The following is a 17,504-nucleotide window of genomic DNA, read 5'->3' on the forward strand; positions in this document are numbered from 1 at the left end:
AATTTGTTTTAGTGGGGATACATTTCAGTGTGGGAACCTATTTAGTCCAAGGGTAGGAACCATTGGTTATGTTTTGTTCTGCCCGGAAACGGTACGGCGGGCAGTTTAAACTACCGGATGTGACGTGAAGAAGAAAACGGTTTTCGGCGTCGCTTCGGTTCAAAATAAACAAAAGTTCGTGCGGCTCGTTTCCCTCTGGGACTCGATGGTTGGTTTTACAAACGTTTAGCTCCGTCAGATGTTTCCTTCATGTGCGCTTGGACGTCGTGACGCCGGCGGAGCTAGCGGCTAGCCCCGCTGCTAGCTGCTGGGGGGGAGAAGATGAAGAGGAAACTGGTAAAATTGAGACCGAGCCCCAACGAGGAGGCTCGGATCCTAAGAGAAGAACACGAGAGGAGGCGGAAGCTGCGGATACAGCAGGTGAATATTCGCGGTTATCTGTAAAGTTTGTGTTCTTCTCCACCGGAGATATGACTTCAAATCTCTGACCTCTTGATCCCATGTTTCCTTCGCCCTCCAGGTGCGGGAGCAGCAGCGGCACATCGCTCAGCAGATCCGCCAGGCGGTGGAGCAGAGGCGGCAGCGGGAGCTGGAGCTGCTGGGGGAGCGGCTGCGGCTGGACTGGGAGCGGCAGCAGCAGGAGAAGCTCCACACGCTGCAGAGGCTGTACCAGGAGAGTCTCCAGCAGCTCGGACAGGGACACAGGAGTGCTAAGGAAAATGTAAGATGGTCAAGTAATTGTGTTTGTTGTGCCCATATTCACAAATCACAATTTGTCTCATAGATCTTAAAAAGGTGCGACGTCCTCTGTCCCTCCACAAGAGGAAGGACAAAAAAAAACTTTTAACAGAGGAAATTAACTTAGAAACCTCAAAGAGCCACATGTGAGGGATTCATCTCCCAGGCAGACACAAGAGCAACAGATGCTGGACACATCAGCTTAATAGTAGTATTGGTTAGAAGAAACTGTTTGTGACAGAATGGAAAATGGAATCGGTCTAAAACAAGAAACAACAGCTTCATGTCGTCCTGACTGAAGAAGATCAACCTGTTACTGAAGCTTTCACACACATAGAAACATTTCCATCGATGTTGATGCAGATTTTTTTTAGATTTAAGGTGAATTCTCCGAAAATAAAGATAAACTTCTGAAGTCAAAATGTTTACAATAAACTAACCAGGCGATAAATATGATATTTCTAGAATTGTTATTTGTTTGTAACCATTTTGATTCATTTCATCAAGGAACCCGACTTGGCGGCCATTGCTCAGAGGGAGGAAGAAAATCACGCCAAAGCAGATCAGCGTTATCGAGAAGCCCTGAAGGAGCTGAAATCCCAGAGACTTAAAGAACATGAGAGACAAAGCCAGTGAGCAGCAGCACGAATATTCACTTCTAAGAAGTTTACATGTTGAATTCCCTCAGAAAGAACACGTTTGTTTCTCTGTAGACTCATCAGCTCCAGGAAGAAGGCACTGCAGACAGAAAAGGAGAGATCATCAAAAGTGGCCCGTCTCCCGCCGCCTCCCCCCAACCCCGTTCAGGTGATTCACCCCAACAGATTATTAAGGACACGTTTCTCAGTGTAGGCCTAAGAAGACACTGGGGTTTGCTAGCTTGCATGTTAAAGAAGAAATCAGTCTGGTGGCCAGTTTATAAATTCAAATTGAGTTTTTCCAGGATGCATTGTTTAGTTTCTTCGTGTAACAGTCTTCTCTTGTTCTAACAGAACATCGATTATAAGAAGCCCCACGTAGTGAAGAAATCTGATGTGAGCGCCTTCGCTACCACACACTACAACATGCCAGAGAGCACGGTGGACAGAGAGGAAGACACACAGCAGGTACGTCCTCTGATTATCATATGAAATGAACCCCATGGTGTGTTAACTCCCCCCCGATCAGAGTCTAATCCATAGATGTGTCCACAGATGAATGCTCATGAGGAGGCTGAGCTGGAGGCGAGGAGACAGCAGGAGCTGCAGAGGGAGGAAACGAGGAGGAGAGGGGAGCAGCTTGAGAAGGCTCGCGACAGAGGGAGGCAGGCCCTAAGGAGGGAACAGCTCGTACAGGTAACAGCTGTTACTGACAACAGAACTTGTGTTGTCAAAAGTCCTGCTGCAGTTCTTAATAAGAAATTAACGAATCAAACCTCTTTGTGCCTGAACTGGTTTTGATGCTCTCCTCAGGACCGTGAGCGCTTGCTTGTAGAACTGGAGCACCTGCAGCAGACCGACCTGCTGAGGAGGAGACAGCAGGTGTCACAGATGCCTCTCTACAAGAGACAGGAGACGAGGGACGACTTCCAGAGGGAGATTGAGTTTGCTTTTGAGGACATGTACACAGGAGAGAGGAGTAAGGACTGATCAGTGCTGCATGTGCTTTATGTTTAGTTGAATAGGGGAATTGAACAAGTATATTTAAAATCAAATTGTTATGAAGTGAAATTCCGTCTCAAAGCAGCTTTATAGTTTTAATGTAGACTCTTTAAATGTCTTTGTCTGATCCAAGGGGTCAAAGGTGACCTGGTGCTCCAGCTGGCTCCGGAGCCCATACCAGCTCTTCCCACAGGAAGCCAGGACCAAGAGCTGGACGTCACTCTGGATGAGATCACCACACCCGGAACAGAACACTCTCCACATGAAGCTGAGCAAGAGGCTGAGAGCAATGAGCAGGAAACATCTGCTCCAGGTGAAGAGAAGCGACAGGAACACTAAGTTCATGAAGTGGTCAGGGTTGTTAGAAGGCTTGAAAATGTCAGTTACCCTTTGGCATGCACACAAATATCAATACTATGATCTTGAAACTCATCTCCGCAAATTCATAACTGCATTCATTGTTTTTCTGGATTTTCAGTGGAACCCTCCAAACCTGCTCCTCGGCGGGCGTTGAAGAAACTCCTGGATCGTATCAGAGGTCAGAGGAACCAGTCGACTGAACACAGCAGGCGTGTCTCTCCAGCTGATTCACCGACTGTCATGACTGATCAGATCCCAGAGCGCGACACCACCATCGAGACGGGCTCCCTGACCAGCGGGGAGAAGGACCAACCAGCTCCCAGTGAGCTCCTGCAGCCGGTTCTCTCTCCACCTGAGAAAACATCCACGATCGGCAGCTGTAATAAAAGTTTACCTTATTCTTTGGCTTTCATCTATTGCCCCATTAACACTTTCATATCTATATTATTCATAATTATAACTGGTACATGAAAATGTTATATATTTACTTATATACATTTTACTTTCTCATTGTTTAGATGTTGTAAAGTTGTAAACTTCTGTTTCTTGTATTTAATTTGATCAGCAGTGGAGACATCACCTGCAGCAAATACTCGACGTCCTGATGAACTCGAGAACAGAATCCAAGACTTTGGAGAAGAACGAAAGAAAAGGGTAAATATACACACTGGTTCCTTTTCTACAGGACAGAGAAAGAATACTTTTAATACACAGTGAATGCAGGTAGATAATGATTCACAGATAATCAGGTCTAAATGCTTTTATACCTCATATAAACATCACAAGATCACACTGTGGAGATGTGGAAACATGGAGGCTGCTGTTCTATCTACTAACAGGACAAATAACAGTCTAATACTTTCTTGTTTCGACACACATGTCACAATTAATTACAGCTGTTTTGAATTTGAGTTGTCACCAAACCCACTATTTCAATTGGAGCTGCCTTGTGATTGGTCAGAAGGTATTGAGCCAGGTGCTCATCATCACTTCATCAGTGCAGCCTCCATCTGAAGCAGAGTTTGCTGCTCAGTCACTTGTCTCCGTCGGCTTTGGACCTGTTTTCGGTTTTGTTCCATGTTTTATTCCGTGTTCTGGAGCCAAAGCACCGGAATCTTTTTGATGCAAAACTTTTAAAAGCAAAGTGAAGTTGAGAATATTGGAGACCGGTGGATGTTTCATTGAATCCTGCAGAGAAAGACACAAGCTTCATTCTGAGCTGGTTGTGATTCCCTGTGGAGACGGTTGATCTGCTGGAGGTCGACAGACACCTGGACACATCTCATCATGTTGGCTCTGAAGTGTCCACTTCAATTATCTTTAAGGAAACTGATTCCTCAAATGTTTTTTGAGCCCTGCTGCCATTTAGATTATTGGTTTGAGTCTTCCTCTATGATCGACCTGGAGGTAATTCTGCAGTGACTGTTTTAACTGCTTTTTCATTTGTGTAGGAGGAGGAGCTTGAGCGGCAGAAGCAGCAGCAGTTGGTTTTGCTGCAGGAGCTTGAAAAGCAGAAGGTCAAACTGGAGCAGATGCTGCTGGAGGCTCAGCAGGAGAGGGAGCATCTGAAAGCTGCTGCTGGGAAGCAGGAAGTGGATTTCAACCGATCAGACGTAACTGACCAGGATCAGGAAGTGGTCTCGGTTCTGTCTGGTCCAGCAACTGAGGTCAGTTCAGTTTAAAGCTGTTCATGGTCCTTATCATTCTTCGTATGATGATTCACATTTGTTGGTATCGTCACTCAAATTCTTTTTCTCAGGTTTTGAAGTCTTTTTCAAATAATCCGATCAGCGTTTTCAGATCCGTTCAATTACTTCAGTGACAATTGATTCTTAGCTACACCTCTGCTTTCTGCAGCTGGAGCCCCCTGCAGGTGAGGATGACCACCACCGGCGGATTAGAGAATATCAACAACGTCTGCTGGAACAAAACAGGTGAGTTTTAAAGTCTAATGATGATATGACTTGTGATTCAACACTTTTCTATTTAAGTGTTCTTCAATGTAAATATCTAAAGGTTTAAAGTGTCATACTGTGTCGATTTTAAATCCCCTTGGTGAAGATTTGGGTAAAAAAAAAGGTAAAACACACGACTTTTAATCCTTTTCCATCTCTTTTTGATTTAGAACTCACCAGAGGTCCGTGGAAGTGGCTCGCCAGCGTCTGGAGGAATACCAGCGAGCTCTGCGAATTCGTTACAGCATGACCTCCCCATTGTTGCAGTCGGCTGTTGTTCCTCCAGGTCACCCCCCGCTGCACAGCACTCAGCCGCTGCATATTCCAACCCCTCCACCTCTAACTACAACTCCTGCACTCCCATCATTCATCCATAATAAACCACTAACCTCAATAGAAGTTCCCACTAGAGAGTCTGACATTCTGGCTTCACCTCCTCGTCTTACTGGTTCCAGTTTGAGCGCTGGTTCCAAGCTGCTACCTGGAGAAGTGGAATCTCGCTCAAATTGTTCAAGGAACCAAAGAGCAGACGTGAGCTCCTGGCTCAGCGACAACATCATGGAGAGAGTAACCGAGCACCTCCCACAGAGGGTGAGACCCTCGTCGCTCAACACAGAGCCTCCGCCTCACAAACTGTTCACATCACATCCCTCAACAGACATCCCACTGCAGCGATCCTCTGATCCCATCCTGGCCACCAGCCCGAGCATCTGGGATGATGCACCACTGGTTCCAGGCCATGCAGAGGTTCAGCCCGGGGTCGTGTTTCATGGTTCCCTGCAGACGATGAGCTCCAGAAGGGACGACAAGGAGAGGCAGAGGCGGGAGCTGCAGGAGTTCCAGAGGCGTGTGCAGGAGCAGAAGGAGGCGATAGAGCTGCAGAAAGAAGAGGAGAGGCAGAGGCGAGAGCTGCAAGAGTTCCAGAGGCGTGTGCAGGAGCAGAAGGAGGCGATAGAGCTGCAGAAAGAAGAGGAGAGGCAGAGGCGAGAGCTGCAAGAGTTCCAGAGGCGTGTGCAGGAGCAGAAGGAGGCGATAGAGCTGCAGCAAGAAGAGAAGAGGCGGAGGGGAAAGCTGCAGGAGGTGCACAAGCGGGAAGTGATGCTGCAGGAGTTCCAGAGACGGGAAGTAGAGCTGCAGGAGTTCCAGAGACGGGAAGTAGAGCTGCAGGAGTTCCAGAGACGGGAAGTAGAGCTGCAGGAGTTCCAGAGGCGTGAGCAGAAGGAGGCGATAGAGCTGCAGCAAGAAGAGGAGAGGCGGAGGGGAGAGCTGCAGGAGTTCCAGAGAAGGGAAGTAGAGCTGCAGGAGGTGCACAAGCGGGAAGTGGAGCTGCAGGAGTTCCAGAGACGCATGCAGGAGCGGAGGGAGGTAGTAGACCTGCAGCAAGAGGAGAGGCGGAGGGTAGAGCTGCAGGAGTTCCAGAGACGTGTTCAGCAGCAGAGGGAGGCAGTAGAGCTGCAGCAAGAAGAGGGGAGGCAGAGGGGAGAGCTGCAGGAGGTACAGAGACGCATGCAGGAGCAGAGGGAGGCGGTAGAGCTGCGTCAAGAAGAGGAGAGGCGGAGGCGGGAAGATGAGATGGAGCAGATGAGGCAGCAGAAGGAGACGTTGAAGGCTTTGATTCATACTGATGCACAAGTAAGTGAAGAAAAGTTCGGCTCCGAGTTTGTTGTTGTTCAAATTGAACTCGATTTGAAACATTGGTGTGAATTAAATTAAAAGACATCTGAATTGTTTGAGCCTCTTTTTCTCAAAAACTTTATAAACATCTTTCCTGTGCTGCTCCCCCCCCTCAGCCAGTTCCAGACGCTTCCAGTGAAGAGTTGGCTTCAGAGAACACGGCTCAGACTCGCCTCAGGTTACTTGCGTTCCTGCTGAAAGCGATCGAGGAGTCTAACGGAGGAACGTTGTCCCACCTCCAGGACCCTGACACCAGAGAGGCCTCCCCTCACCTACCACTGGGTGGCAGTGGTGAGTCCGTCTTTTCCACTTTACTCAATCCACCTTCTCATGTTTCAGTCTGATCTCATGAGACCGATTTACTGTCACGTTCATGCTACTTATTCAAATTGATTGTATAGATTTATTTATACATTTAATTCTGCTTCAGTAATCGTGTTTTAATTAATTATAAATGCTGCAGTTTCATTCAAACCAACTTTTTATTTAAGATCCCATCACTCAGACCAGTGATCCTGCTCCAGCGCCCGTCCTCCTGCCAGAGCTCCTCCCTCTTCCAGTCCGAGCAGCGAAGCCCCCAGTGACCCGCATCCGACTGGGAATCATGGAGGCGACTGAACAACACGAGCTCAGTGCGATTCAAGAGCTGGAGACGTCCGTCATGAACGACAAAGTCACAGGTCGGCTGAGCCCCAGAGACAATTATTACAATACTGTATCCCGAACTATGAAAGCAGCATAGAGTATGAGCTGATTAGATATGGACTGTTTCCTCCAGGCCCAGAGAAGAACCTGAAGCTACCATCAGCTGTAAACTGGGATCCACAGGAGGAATCCGATTTGTCCGTCTCATCTGACAGAACTCTGGACACGCCCTCTGTGTCCAGCAGCGGGAAACGGACGGTGAGCAGCTCGAGCAGCTCCGGGACAAACTCTGAGACGTCCCACCATCACATCTGGAGAGAGAGACTGCTGACGGGAGCAGTGACCTCTCCAGAATCTTCAGAGTCTGGTAGGTAGAGGTGAAGGAATACAGACGAGGAACGTTGGAGCATTTTGAATATTTCCACTGTGCTGAAACCTTGTTTGTTCAGATTCAGTCCTGAGAATGATCTCGCCTCCTTCGTCCGACTCTGGGAGAGGAGCCGACGTCTCTGGAGCGGCAGCCACAAGCTACAGGTCCTTCACAGAGGTAACCAGAGCAGCTGAGGCAGCTCTTAGTGTTTCCTCTGGAACGAGTCACTAATGTGAGAGTCACAGGTGAAGGAACAGTTCAGTCGATATGTAGAGAATCCTCATCTGATCAAATAGAAGCAACCTTCTGATGTGCACTTGATGGATGTATGATTTGGATACAACATTTTAACAAACATGGTCCCAGGGTTAGTTATCTGAGTTTCTCTGCATGTCGCCTGTGATTCTTTTAAAAGCTCTGAGGTTCACATGTGGATCGATGATGAAATTTAGCCAAATCTGAAGCTTTGGCAGGATCTGCCTCAGACTCTGATGATGCTTGAGAAGCTTTTCTCCATTTTATGTGTGTTTGTGTTGGAGATTGGTTTTGTAGAGTGAAATGTGTAAAGAGTGGTGTCTTTGTGTGTTTCTTTTTCTGAGCAATGATGTGAAATTACTGAACCAGAAAAGTATTTAATCAAAATACATTTAGTGATGGTTTCTACACTTGAGCTGAGCTCGACTTCTGAAAATATTAAATGTTAAACTGTGTGTGTTGGGGGGGGGGGTTGTTGTTTGAAGTATAGTGTATAAGTCAGGGTGTGATGTGTTGTGGAGTTGTTTGGAGGAAAGTATGTTTTTTTTTTTTTTTGGTTTGTTTTCTGAGCAATGATGTGAAATTACTGAACCAGAAAAGTATTTAATCAAAATACATTTAGTGATGGTTTCTACACTTGAGCTGAGCTCGACTTCTGAAAGTATAAATGTTTAACTGTGTGTGTGTTTGGGGGGGGGAGGGGGTTGTTTGAAGTATAGTGTATAAGTCAGGGTGTGATGTTTTATGTGTGTTGGGGAGTTGTTTGGAGGAAAGTGTATAAGTTTGTTTGTTTGTTTGTTTTCTGAGCGATGATGTGAAATTACTAAACCATAAAAGTATTGAATCAATACATTTCATGATGGTTTCTACACTTGAGCTGAGCTCAGCGAGAACCTAACGACTTGGAACGTATGAAATGACCTGTGTGTGTGTGTGTGTGTGTCAGTCTCCCCTCAGGCCTCCTGACCCTCACTGCCTCTCCTCCACCACCATCTCCAGCGGCAGCTACATCACCACCGATCCTGAGCAGAACGTGAACACTGGTGAGACGACAGTAACGTGTCATTTAGCTCAGGGTGCTCTACCCAGTTTTTTTTTATCTTTGCTTGAGCCTGAATCCTTCTCCTCTTCTCTTCTGTAGACACATCCCCACCCGTCACGCTCTGTGAGGAGCAAGGAGCTGAAGTTCTCGACGTTTCCTCTCCGACCGCTCAACTCTCCTTCATCAAGGACACGTCGGCTGCACGTCGACACGGTGTCGCTGTTCAGACTCTGTTCAACGACGGCAGCATCCAGCGGATTATAGAGCGATACACGAGGGAGCTGGACTTCTCCCTCAGCTCGGCTGGGAGAGCGACAGGTAGATCCAGATCCCAACATCTTAATGGTTTCTCTCCTGACCCACACACGTCCTCCCACTTAGTTCAGTGGTAATCACCCCAGTTTGTTTAATCCTGCTGAATAACTAAATACAAATAAACATGAGGAGCTGAAGCTGAGAGGAGCTGCTCCGTCTGATGTGACAGAATCTTTACTGTGAACGACGTCTCCAGCTTTTCCACAGTCATGTTTATAATCATTGATCTTCTCTCCCTCCTCAGACAGTGAAGCCTCGTATGTGGACGAGCCCGGTTCTGTGGGTGGAGCCTCGGAGGGCGAAGGCACTGCAGGTCATCAGGCTCCTCCCCCAGGGCCTCGGACTCAGAGTGACCTGGTCAGTGACTCTCAAACCACTTTACCCTGTTCAACAGAACAGAGTTTGAACTCTAGTCAGTCAGTCGATCTGTCTTTGTTACAGGATCGAGACTTTCGTGTCAATCCAATCCTGGATCCCTTCTCACAGGCTGAGGACTCGTTCAGGCCTCTGATTGGCCAGCTGGCAGAGCAGTCCTCCTGCCTCGCTGCTGACCCGAGGCACTCGGCCATGGAGCGACTGGTCGGTCAACCGTCGGCTCACTCGTCCATGATCGGTCAGCTTCAAGCGAGCGGGGGTCAAGGGGCATGGGATTCCACTCTGAGCCGGATGATTGGTCGACTCTCCCATCGGTCCAGTGTTAATGGTCGGAGCGGCTGGCAGGACGCGAGTCAGCTGATGGGTCCGATGGTGGAGGAGCAGTCGACCACGTGGTTGGATGAAGTTCAGGAGGAGAGCCAGATGAGAGCGCTGGTCGGGGAGCCAGACCTCGATCAGCACAGTGGAGTCTCAGGTAACAGAGGGGGGGGGTACTGATTCATTCAGCAAGACTTTTAAATAAATGGTCGACAAGACTCCAACTTTCTACTGATTCATTCATATGATAACAAATGATGAATAGATGGAAAATAAGTCTGTTGGTTTCTCTGCTGTTTGTAGGTGAATGGACCCACATGGATCCCAGTGTCCCAGCTGAGGCCAGTTTACCATCACACCCAGTGTCGACACACTGTGCCTCTGTCCCGGCTGCGAGTCCACATCCACAGGACCAGATGCCACAGAACCAAACCAGTCCAATGGACCTGGACCCCGAAAGGACTGACGGTGAGACAACACTGAATTCAAGTGACCAAAGACCTAATGGTGATTTGAACAGAGGAGGGAATCTGTCATTGTCTGATATAAATACCTGTATCCTGGTAAGAAACTTAACTGTGATCACTTTTAGTTCTTCCAGGCTCGGACTCTTTCCACCCGCTGCTGGCTGAGCTCACCCACAACGACACGGCCGACCCCTCCATGACCTTTCACCTGCTCACACACAAAGTGCTGTCCTCACCGGGGCTGACCAGTGAGGAGTCCAGTGTCTCCTGTCCTCCTGGAGGCTCTGACCCTCACAGTGATTCCTCTGTCGAGTCCCAACCGTCACCTGAACGCCTTCGCTCGGAGGATCCTGCCTCACACCAGCTCCTCCAGGACCAAACCCAGGAATCTGCCCTCGTGCTGGAAGACACCATGAGTGCAGACGTGGAGCTGAGTCTGTCAAAATTGACCATGTGTGATGAAGCACCTGCTGCAGGCACATCCCAGCCAGCAGGAGGCGCTGCAGACAGGTTTCAGGATTCAGGTCCAGTCAGAGAAGTTTGTGAAGAAATGACATCTGAGCCGGGCTCCGACCTGAGGAGGGATACTCCCCTCTTCCGTAGGATTATGGTACGATCGCATTGTCAATCATTTTATTATTGTAACGTGTGATGACATCGTCTGAGTTGTGTCTTTTCCTCTTGGCCTCAGGAAGCGGCCTGTGAGAAGGGGATCCTGGAGCAGTCGGAGATAACACTGGTGAGTCTGACCGACGAAGACACGACCATCACTGAGGAAGAGGGAGTTTATGAAGAGAACGATCCAGATGAGGAAGAACAGAAAAGCAAAGAGACAGAGGTACCTGTACATCCATCACTGCTGTGACCCCCCCCACCCCCCCGCTCCTCTGTAGTGACAGATTTCTGATCTGAACATTGAACGTGTTTCCTGTAGGAGGCAGAATCCACGTTATCTGAGGACGGAGCTCAAACTCATCCAGGTAAAGATGAGATCAGCAGAACTGTGGGGAAGCTGCTGATTGGACCAGGAATAAGTTTCCTTTGTTTAACTGACAGAGAAAATAATAAGTGAACTTCAGTAAACGTCTCCCTCTGTCCTTCCCTCCTCCATGTAGAGCCGGTCCTGGACGTTCACTGGGGTCTGAGCAGACGCCTGCAGGACGTGAACGAGCAGAAGCGCAGGGCTCTGATCCAGAGATCCTCTCGCAGGGTGGAAGGCATCAAGGCCAAAGTGGCTCTGAACAAGAATCGAGCTGAAGCCAGAGAAGAGGAAACCGAACTTCCACTTCAAACTGAGTCACAGGCTGGAGAGAGTGAGACGTCTGGTTTCATCCAGCAGAGCAAGTGTCAGCCTCCAGGTTTGTGAACTTCATATCATTTCACACTTTGTCTTTACTTCCTTTTCTTTCCTTCTTTCTATTTTGACTTCTTTCTCTCAACCTTACTATGTAAAGTGCCTTGTTTTCAAATGAGTTTCTCTCTTTTCCTGCTTTTCCATTTCTGTCGCTCGGTCTTTCATCAGTTCATTTTATTCCGACCTCTGTTTTCTGCCAGCGAGCGTCTCCGACCTGAAAGAGGTGAAGCTCTACGGCCCAGAGCAGCGGAAGCGGGACGTGAGTGAGATGTACCAGAGAACTCAGAGGTGAGAGGAGGAGGAGGATCCTGAAGCGTTACTCCACCAGAACACACCGAGCTGAGAGGGTTCAAATCCTAAAGGAAAACATTTCTGGCTGAGAAAACTTTGAACTTGAAGTAATATTTTAGAGATTGAACCTTTTTAGAAGTCGCTGCATACATAAAACTAGACGCTCACTGAGTAGAGCTCACCCCCCCGCCCAGGCGCAGCAGTCTCCTTATGAATCCACATTTATCTGCTACAGTAAAAGATGTTCTTCCCGACCTGCACACATCGGCCCATTGTTTTTACATAATCTAGCAATTAACAAACGCTGATGAAAACCTTGATTTAAATCTCATCCCAGTTCAATCTGTTTCCTCAGACTGTTCCACCAGCTGGAGGAGGTGAAGCAGCAGAAAACCATCCGGAGCCGACAGGAAGCTTCTGCACTAAATCGACTGAAGGCCAAAGAATTCCACAAGGTAAAAAAAATGAGGTTAAAACTATGATTCACTTATTGTTGAATTGAGTTTGATAGAATTCTTTCTTCCATCTCTTCACAGAAAACTTTAGAGAAGCTTCGAGCCAAGCAGACGCAGCAGTGACTCCCTGTCAAAGTTTTACTTTTTTTAAGTTTTATCAATAAAGTATTTAAGTTATTTAATCCGACTGAATTTGACCTGAATGTGGTTGAAGTAGCAGGTTTTTATAATCAGGCAACTTTCAGATGAGTTTTAATAAGAAAACATTCATGAGGTCATTTACAGATGAAAAACACTGGATGTTACTGGTTTTAAATGTTAACAGAGTCAGTCAGTGAGTGAGCTTCACTGACATCTTTCACTCACTCTCACCTGAAACGTTAAGACTCCTCCTCCACACATGAAGGACGATCATGTCCTAGTTTAGATGCAGAGTGAAACGTCCTGTTTTCAGATGCTTTTCAATAACAAACATTGAAGATCTTTGGGATGAAATCCATCATCTCTGAATGTCTCTTCCTCCTCTCCTCAGATTCCTTGTTAGTTTTTTAGATTTGTTGTTATGAGCTTGTTGTTTTTCATTAAGGCCACGACAGCAGCGTCTCTTGAGGTTTCAGAGTTTGGAGAAGGTCACGGTTTTGGGTCCTTTCTTCTCCATGGAGGCCTGAGCGGATTTGATCACATCGTCGGTCTGAAGCATGCTCATGTTCCATGTGGCCTGAGGGGAAGAGAACAGATCCAGTGACTGAGGCAGGAGGATGCTGACTGACCTGGTTTGTCTTGAGGGACGTGGTGAGGTTACCATGTAGTCCAGCCCCTCTGCCACGCTGTGGTCTCTGGAGTAGATCAGGTTGATTTTGGTGCCTTGCACAGCGACTGGGCTGCGACCGGCGATCTCCCCGGCCATCTCCACCGCCCCGGTGATCATGGCCTCCTTATCTGCAAACACTCGGCTGCACAGAAAACGTGAAGTGGATTTTAAAACGGGTGAAAATCATAAAGGTTTGATGTTTAGTTGAAAATCTTTCCTTAATATAAATATTTTCGTATAAATATGTTCCTGTAATCTGCTTCATCCCCAGTTTAGTCCTAAATTGAGTTGGAACAAAGGGTGTGAGGGTGTGTTGTGTAGCTGGTTCATGAGGATGTGTTGTGTAGCTGGTTCATGAGGATGTGTACCTGACCAGTCCGCTGCTCTTGGCCTCGTCTGCGTACATCCTCCTGGCCGTCAGAGCCAAGTCGTTCACCAGGCTGCACACAGACCAGGGAAGGTTTTACCATCTCTACCACCACGTCCTGAGACAGTGTCTTACTGCATCGAATACTACAGGGACCTCTTACATTTTAGATACAAGTAAAAACGAAAGTATGAGTATATGACTTGATATGTTTTTGTGTAACTGGTACTATGGTCATTCTGTTGCTTCTACACGCTTGGCACAGCACATCACGTGTTTTCCGTCATGTTATTAGAAAACTCTGTTTACCTGCGGCTGCCGATGACTTTAGGAAGTCTCTGCAGAGTCCCAACGTCTGCTGCAAGTCCAATATCTACTTCCTGTCAATCACACAGGTGGCTCAGTTTAGTTTTTGTCTCAATCATCTTCGTCACGTTCTGGAATGAAGAGAATTGCCGGACAGGTTCTTACCTTCACCTGGAACCAGGCGTCCTGGGTACACAGGCGGATGTCGCAGGCAGTGATCAGGTCCACACCTGCAGCAGAGCAGCGTCCACAGTCAACTCACTTTCTCTCATTCATAATCAAATCCTTACATATAATCTTTAACTACTAATAAATAAATATGGCAAAAAAATATACTAGAAAGTAAGAAAAAGAACTGAGGCAAAGTTAATCAGGAGAAACTGAGAGGAAAAGAATCAACGACAGGATTCTGGAGACCGAGTGTGAGATTAACAGGAATCTGATGTTCATGCACATCCTCGTCAGGAAGAACCTGAACTACAGTGTTCATAGTGTGACCAAGTTCAAGAGTAAAACCTGATGAACTCTGATGGATGGGAGGAAACATTGTGACGTGTGATTCAAAACTAAATAAAACACTAGAACGTAGAATCTGAGCTTGAGGCGTCTCACCTCCTCCGATACAGGCTCCGTGCACGGCCACCACAACCGGCTTTGGACACTGAGAAGAAAAAAAAACATGAAGGATTTTACAGGAAAACACATCAACAACCAAATAGTATCATTATTATCTACTTGTGTTGACAGTAAACTCTGTTGTTTCTCTGTTTGAAATGATGAGTCGGCCTCGTGGTTCCTCGCTGTGAGGAACAGAACCCGACTCCAGAGCTTCTCACCTTCTCTATGACGGAGAAGGTCTCTTGATACTTGGCGATCTTTTTCCTGAGGCTCCAGGAGATTCTGGCCGTGTCATCGCCCTGAGGCTGGAGCACGTCACTGGCCATGTCCATCAGATCAATACCTGGACAACAAGGCTCCATCAATAAACACAACTCTCTGAAAACAGCACAATTCTTAATGGTAGAAAGGGTCGGATCCCCACCAGCTGTGAAGAGCCTCCCTGCTCCAGACACAACCACCACTCTGCAGTCTGGGTCTGCGGCGAGGTCATTGAAACATTCCACCATCTCACTGCCGGAGAAGAGACCAACACACGTCAGCTGTTTGCAAACTTTTCATTTTCAGGACAGAATGATGAGATCAGTTAGAAGGAAATCTGCTTCCTGTTTCAACACAGCCGCTCTTAAATTATTCAATATCATAAGTGTGTTGAAATTAATTTTCAAATCACTTGTAAATTAGTTCACTTTAACAATATGCAACAAAAGAAATTGAGCAATGTAAAACACTTTTGTGATTGTGCTGTCAGCGCCCAGTCACTCATCAATTAGCTCTTTATATACATATATATAAGTATTTTGATAGTCACATTATTAGTTTATTAAGTATAAATGGGACAAATGTATTTGCACAATGTGAATGTAAAGTAATCAAAGAAAAACTAGTGTTGCTTACTTGTGCAGTACAAATACATTTAAATAGTTTTAGGTAAATTCTCACACGTTTATAATTCAAAATATAATTTAACATGGATCCAAACATTTGTCCCTAGTTTCATTATAATTACACATTTGTTTTGAACGTTGTGACCAATGATAGCATTTCAATAGAAAAGCCTCCTGCCTCCAGAAGGCTGAGTTCATGGCGTTGAGCTTCTCCGGACGATGCAGCTCCACGTGGGTGACGCTCTTCGCCGGGTGACTGATGGCGAGCGTGGTGAATGGAGCGGTGGGACCAGTAGAAGACGACATGGCTCTGACCACAGACGCACTGGGGAGCCACAAACCTCGGTCTGAGAGAAATCCACAGAACCATCAGAGTTAATCCTGAATAAAGTGAAAACTGCAGGAGACAGGATTCTTCTGTGGACATGAAATCTGACAGTGAGAGGAAAAACTGAGAAACTCAATTTATGATGATTAATAATTATGACTCTATACAAGAATGTTGCTGCAGTTATTTTCACGTGGATTATTTGTTGGAATACTTTGTTTAAAATGTCAAAACATTGTGAAACATTTGCTCTTTCGATAAACAAACAACAAAAAGAGGAAACTTTAAAGGTCTAGTTTAACAGATCAAAAATAAAAGCATCAAACGTCAAATCTGAGGAATCTGGAAACAAACAACAAATAAAAAACTGACTGAAACTCTCATTTGTTCCTTATGTGTTGACATATCACACGCTGAGTCATGGTTGCAGCTCTCAACAGTTTTAATAAGTCATCAGCTGTTTCTACTTCTTGAGCCAAAACCTGAAGCCAGAGAGTCTTCATGGAATTTGGGGAAAAGCTCGATCAGGAGAGAATTCACAAATGTGGTTTCACCTGGGGAGTGTCTGAACTCACTGGGTTTGCTGGTTTTCATGGTTTCATGGAAACTGGTTTAACAACTAGTCAGTTAATGAATAACATTTACGCCATATTAAAAGATATTTAATCATTTGTATTGACACGTCTCACGGTCTGTTAATGCTAAGCTAACCTCTCCTGGTTGTGTTAGCTTCCACAGAACAAACAGACTTGAAGTCAGTGGAGAAACATGGAAGCTCCTGTTGTGACCTTTCACCTAGAAACACTCAGATCTGCTGCTGACCTCAGATCTACTGGGCTCAGGTCAGGAAGCTAAAAAACATCTGTAGGGTTCACACCTGTCCACTTAACAAGTGAATAACAACAAACAGCTGCAACACACAACAGCTAACTACAGAGAACAGCTAAATACAAACAACAGAGACCAACACACAACAGAGAACAGCATACAACAACTAACTACACACAACACAACAGAAACAACACCAACCTGTGACACTTACACTGTCTGACCGCGGATCTGAGGGAGAACATCGCAGGTTGTAGAATCCTGAGTTTAATGATTGATCAGGTTAGCTAACGTTAGCCTGGAGCTAACTGCTAGCTTACTAATCTAAAGTCTTTGGGGATAAAGTTCACTGGTTCGAACAGAGGCAAAAACACACACAAGTTGTGTGAAGGTCCACTGCTGGTTGTGATACACAACACACTACACTGACAAGCAGTGACCCTACAGCTAGCTTAGCTTTAGCCTCTTTTACAACTGGATACGGTGGCCGATGAAGCTCAAGCTGGAAAGTCAAATGAAACCAGGTAAAGAAGACGAGCAGAGAAAAGCCCTGAATCACGTGATGTCTTAAAATACAGAGAAACACTCAGTCCAGAGGAGAAGTGGGAAAAACTGTTTAACGTCCCAACGTAACAATCAGTTAATCTATAATCAACGATTAATGGTGTAGGTACATGTGATATATATAATATATATATATATTCATCTGGCCATTAGACTCTAAACCAAACCCATCCTGCAAAAACCAACCAAAATTTAACTAAACCCATTCCCTCTGCTTCATTTTCTACTTTAATGATTCTGCACTTTGTGTTTTAGGGTTTTATTTAGTTTCTTCTCAGATATATGAATAGAAGGTGAATATAAGACTCCTCAACAATGTGTGGACGACCCATTTTCAGTTCCACGTTGGTCTGTTTGTAGTTTTATTATTATCGTCTTAATAACTGCATCTCTGAAAATGAACTACAACTCAGACATTACAAACTACACCTGCTACCAAATCATCTTTTAAAAACACTCAAACCCAAAGGAAGTAGTTAAATGAGCCATAATCCAGATGTGTGATATTGAGATAGAGGCCTGAAGTTCAGATGGAAATCCT

At 46.1% G+C, this 17,504-nt stretch overlaps 2 protein-coding genes across 3 annotated transcripts; one reads left to right on the top strand and one right to left on the bottom strand.

Annotated features, from left to right (window-relative positions):
* The first annotated feature begins 127 nt into the window (after window positions 1-127).
* On the top strand, window positions 128-12,436 carry cep295 (centrosomal protein 295). The gene is made up of 29 exons (XM_053423064.1): window positions 128-420; window positions 521-721; window positions 1,246-1,370; window positions 1,452-1,545; window positions 1,731-1,844; window positions 1,932-2,072; window positions 2,190-2,355; window positions 2,512-2,691; window positions 2,857-3,117; window positions 3,304-3,392; window positions 4,190-4,405; window positions 4,596-4,672; window positions 4,864-6,325; window positions 6,484-6,658; window positions 6,859-7,047; window positions 7,146-7,379; window positions 7,462-7,559; window positions 8,584-8,680; window positions 8,779-8,997; window positions 9,239-9,351; window positions 9,436-9,844; window positions 9,991-10,155; window positions 10,280-10,764; window positions 10,846-10,992; window positions 11,089-11,134; window positions 11,270-11,512; window positions 11,709-11,796; window positions 12,155-12,254; window positions 12,336-12,436. Exons 1-29 carry the CDS (start codon window positions 322-324, stop codon window positions 12,375-12,377), a joined length of 6,075 nt encoding a protein of 2,024 aa, XP_053279039.1. The 5' UTR covers window positions 128-321; the 3' UTR covers window positions 12,378-12,436.
* A 53-nt stretch (window positions 12,437-12,489) lies between these two features.
* On the bottom strand, window positions 12,490-16,923 carry ech1 (enoyl CoA hydratase 1, peroxisomal). 2 transcript variants are annotated; one of them, XM_053423037.1, is made up of 10 exons: window positions 16,614-16,923; window positions 15,422-15,590; window positions 14,781-14,869; window positions 14,575-14,699; window positions 14,351-14,399; window positions 13,904-13,968; window positions 13,742-13,812; window positions 13,434-13,505; window positions 13,057-13,207; window positions 12,490-12,972 (listed from the first exon to the last, which is right to left on the bottom strand). In XM_053423037.1, the coding sequence occupies exons 1-10, from the start codon at window positions 16,642-16,644 to the stop codon at window positions 12,868-12,870; spliced, it is 927 nt and encodes a 308-aa protein (XP_053279012.1). In that variant the 5' UTR covers window positions 16,645-16,923; the 3' UTR covers window positions 12,490-12,867. The 2 variants fall into 2 exon arrangements, with proteins under 2 accessions (XP_053279012.1, XP_053279013.1); XM_053423038.1 differs by having other exon boundaries at window positions 16,601-16,923.
* Window positions 16,924-17,504: the final 581 nt, after the last annotated feature.

The sequence above is a fragment of the Pleuronectes platessa genome, chromosome 5 (genome assembly GCF_947347685.1).
Source record: "Pleuronectes platessa chromosome 5, fPlePla1.1, whole genome shotgun sequence".
NCBI lineage: Eukaryota > Metazoa > Chordata > Actinopteri > Pleuronectiformes > Pleuronectidae > Pleuronectes > Pleuronectes platessa.

Bases quoted from the DNA above. Each gene is read 5' to 3' on its own strand.
- cep295 (XM_053423064.1), top strand. From the start codon at position 322: ATGAAGAGGAAACTGGTAAAATTGAGACCGAGCCCCAACGAGGAGGCT. The intron at 8,998-9,238 runs GTAGATCCAGAT...CTCCCTCCTCAG, and splicing joins CTCGGCTGGGAGAGCGACAG to ACAGTGAAGCCTCGTATGTG. The intron at 11,513-11,708 runs GTTTGTGAACTT...GTTTTCTGCCAG, and splicing joins GAGCAAGTGTCAGCCTCCAG to CGAGCGTCTCCGACCTGAAA.
- ech1 (XM_053423037.1), bottom strand. From the start codon at position 16,644: ATGTTCTCCCTCAGATCCGCGGTCAGACAGT. The intron at 14,700-14,780 runs GTGGGGATCCGA...CTTGTTGTCCAG, and splicing joins AGGGAGGCTCTTCACAGCTG to GTATTGATCTGATGGACATG. The intron at 13,969-14,350 runs GTGAGACGCCTC...GCTCTGCTGCAG, and splicing joins CGGAGCCTGTATCGGAGGAG to GTGTGGACCTGATCACTGCC.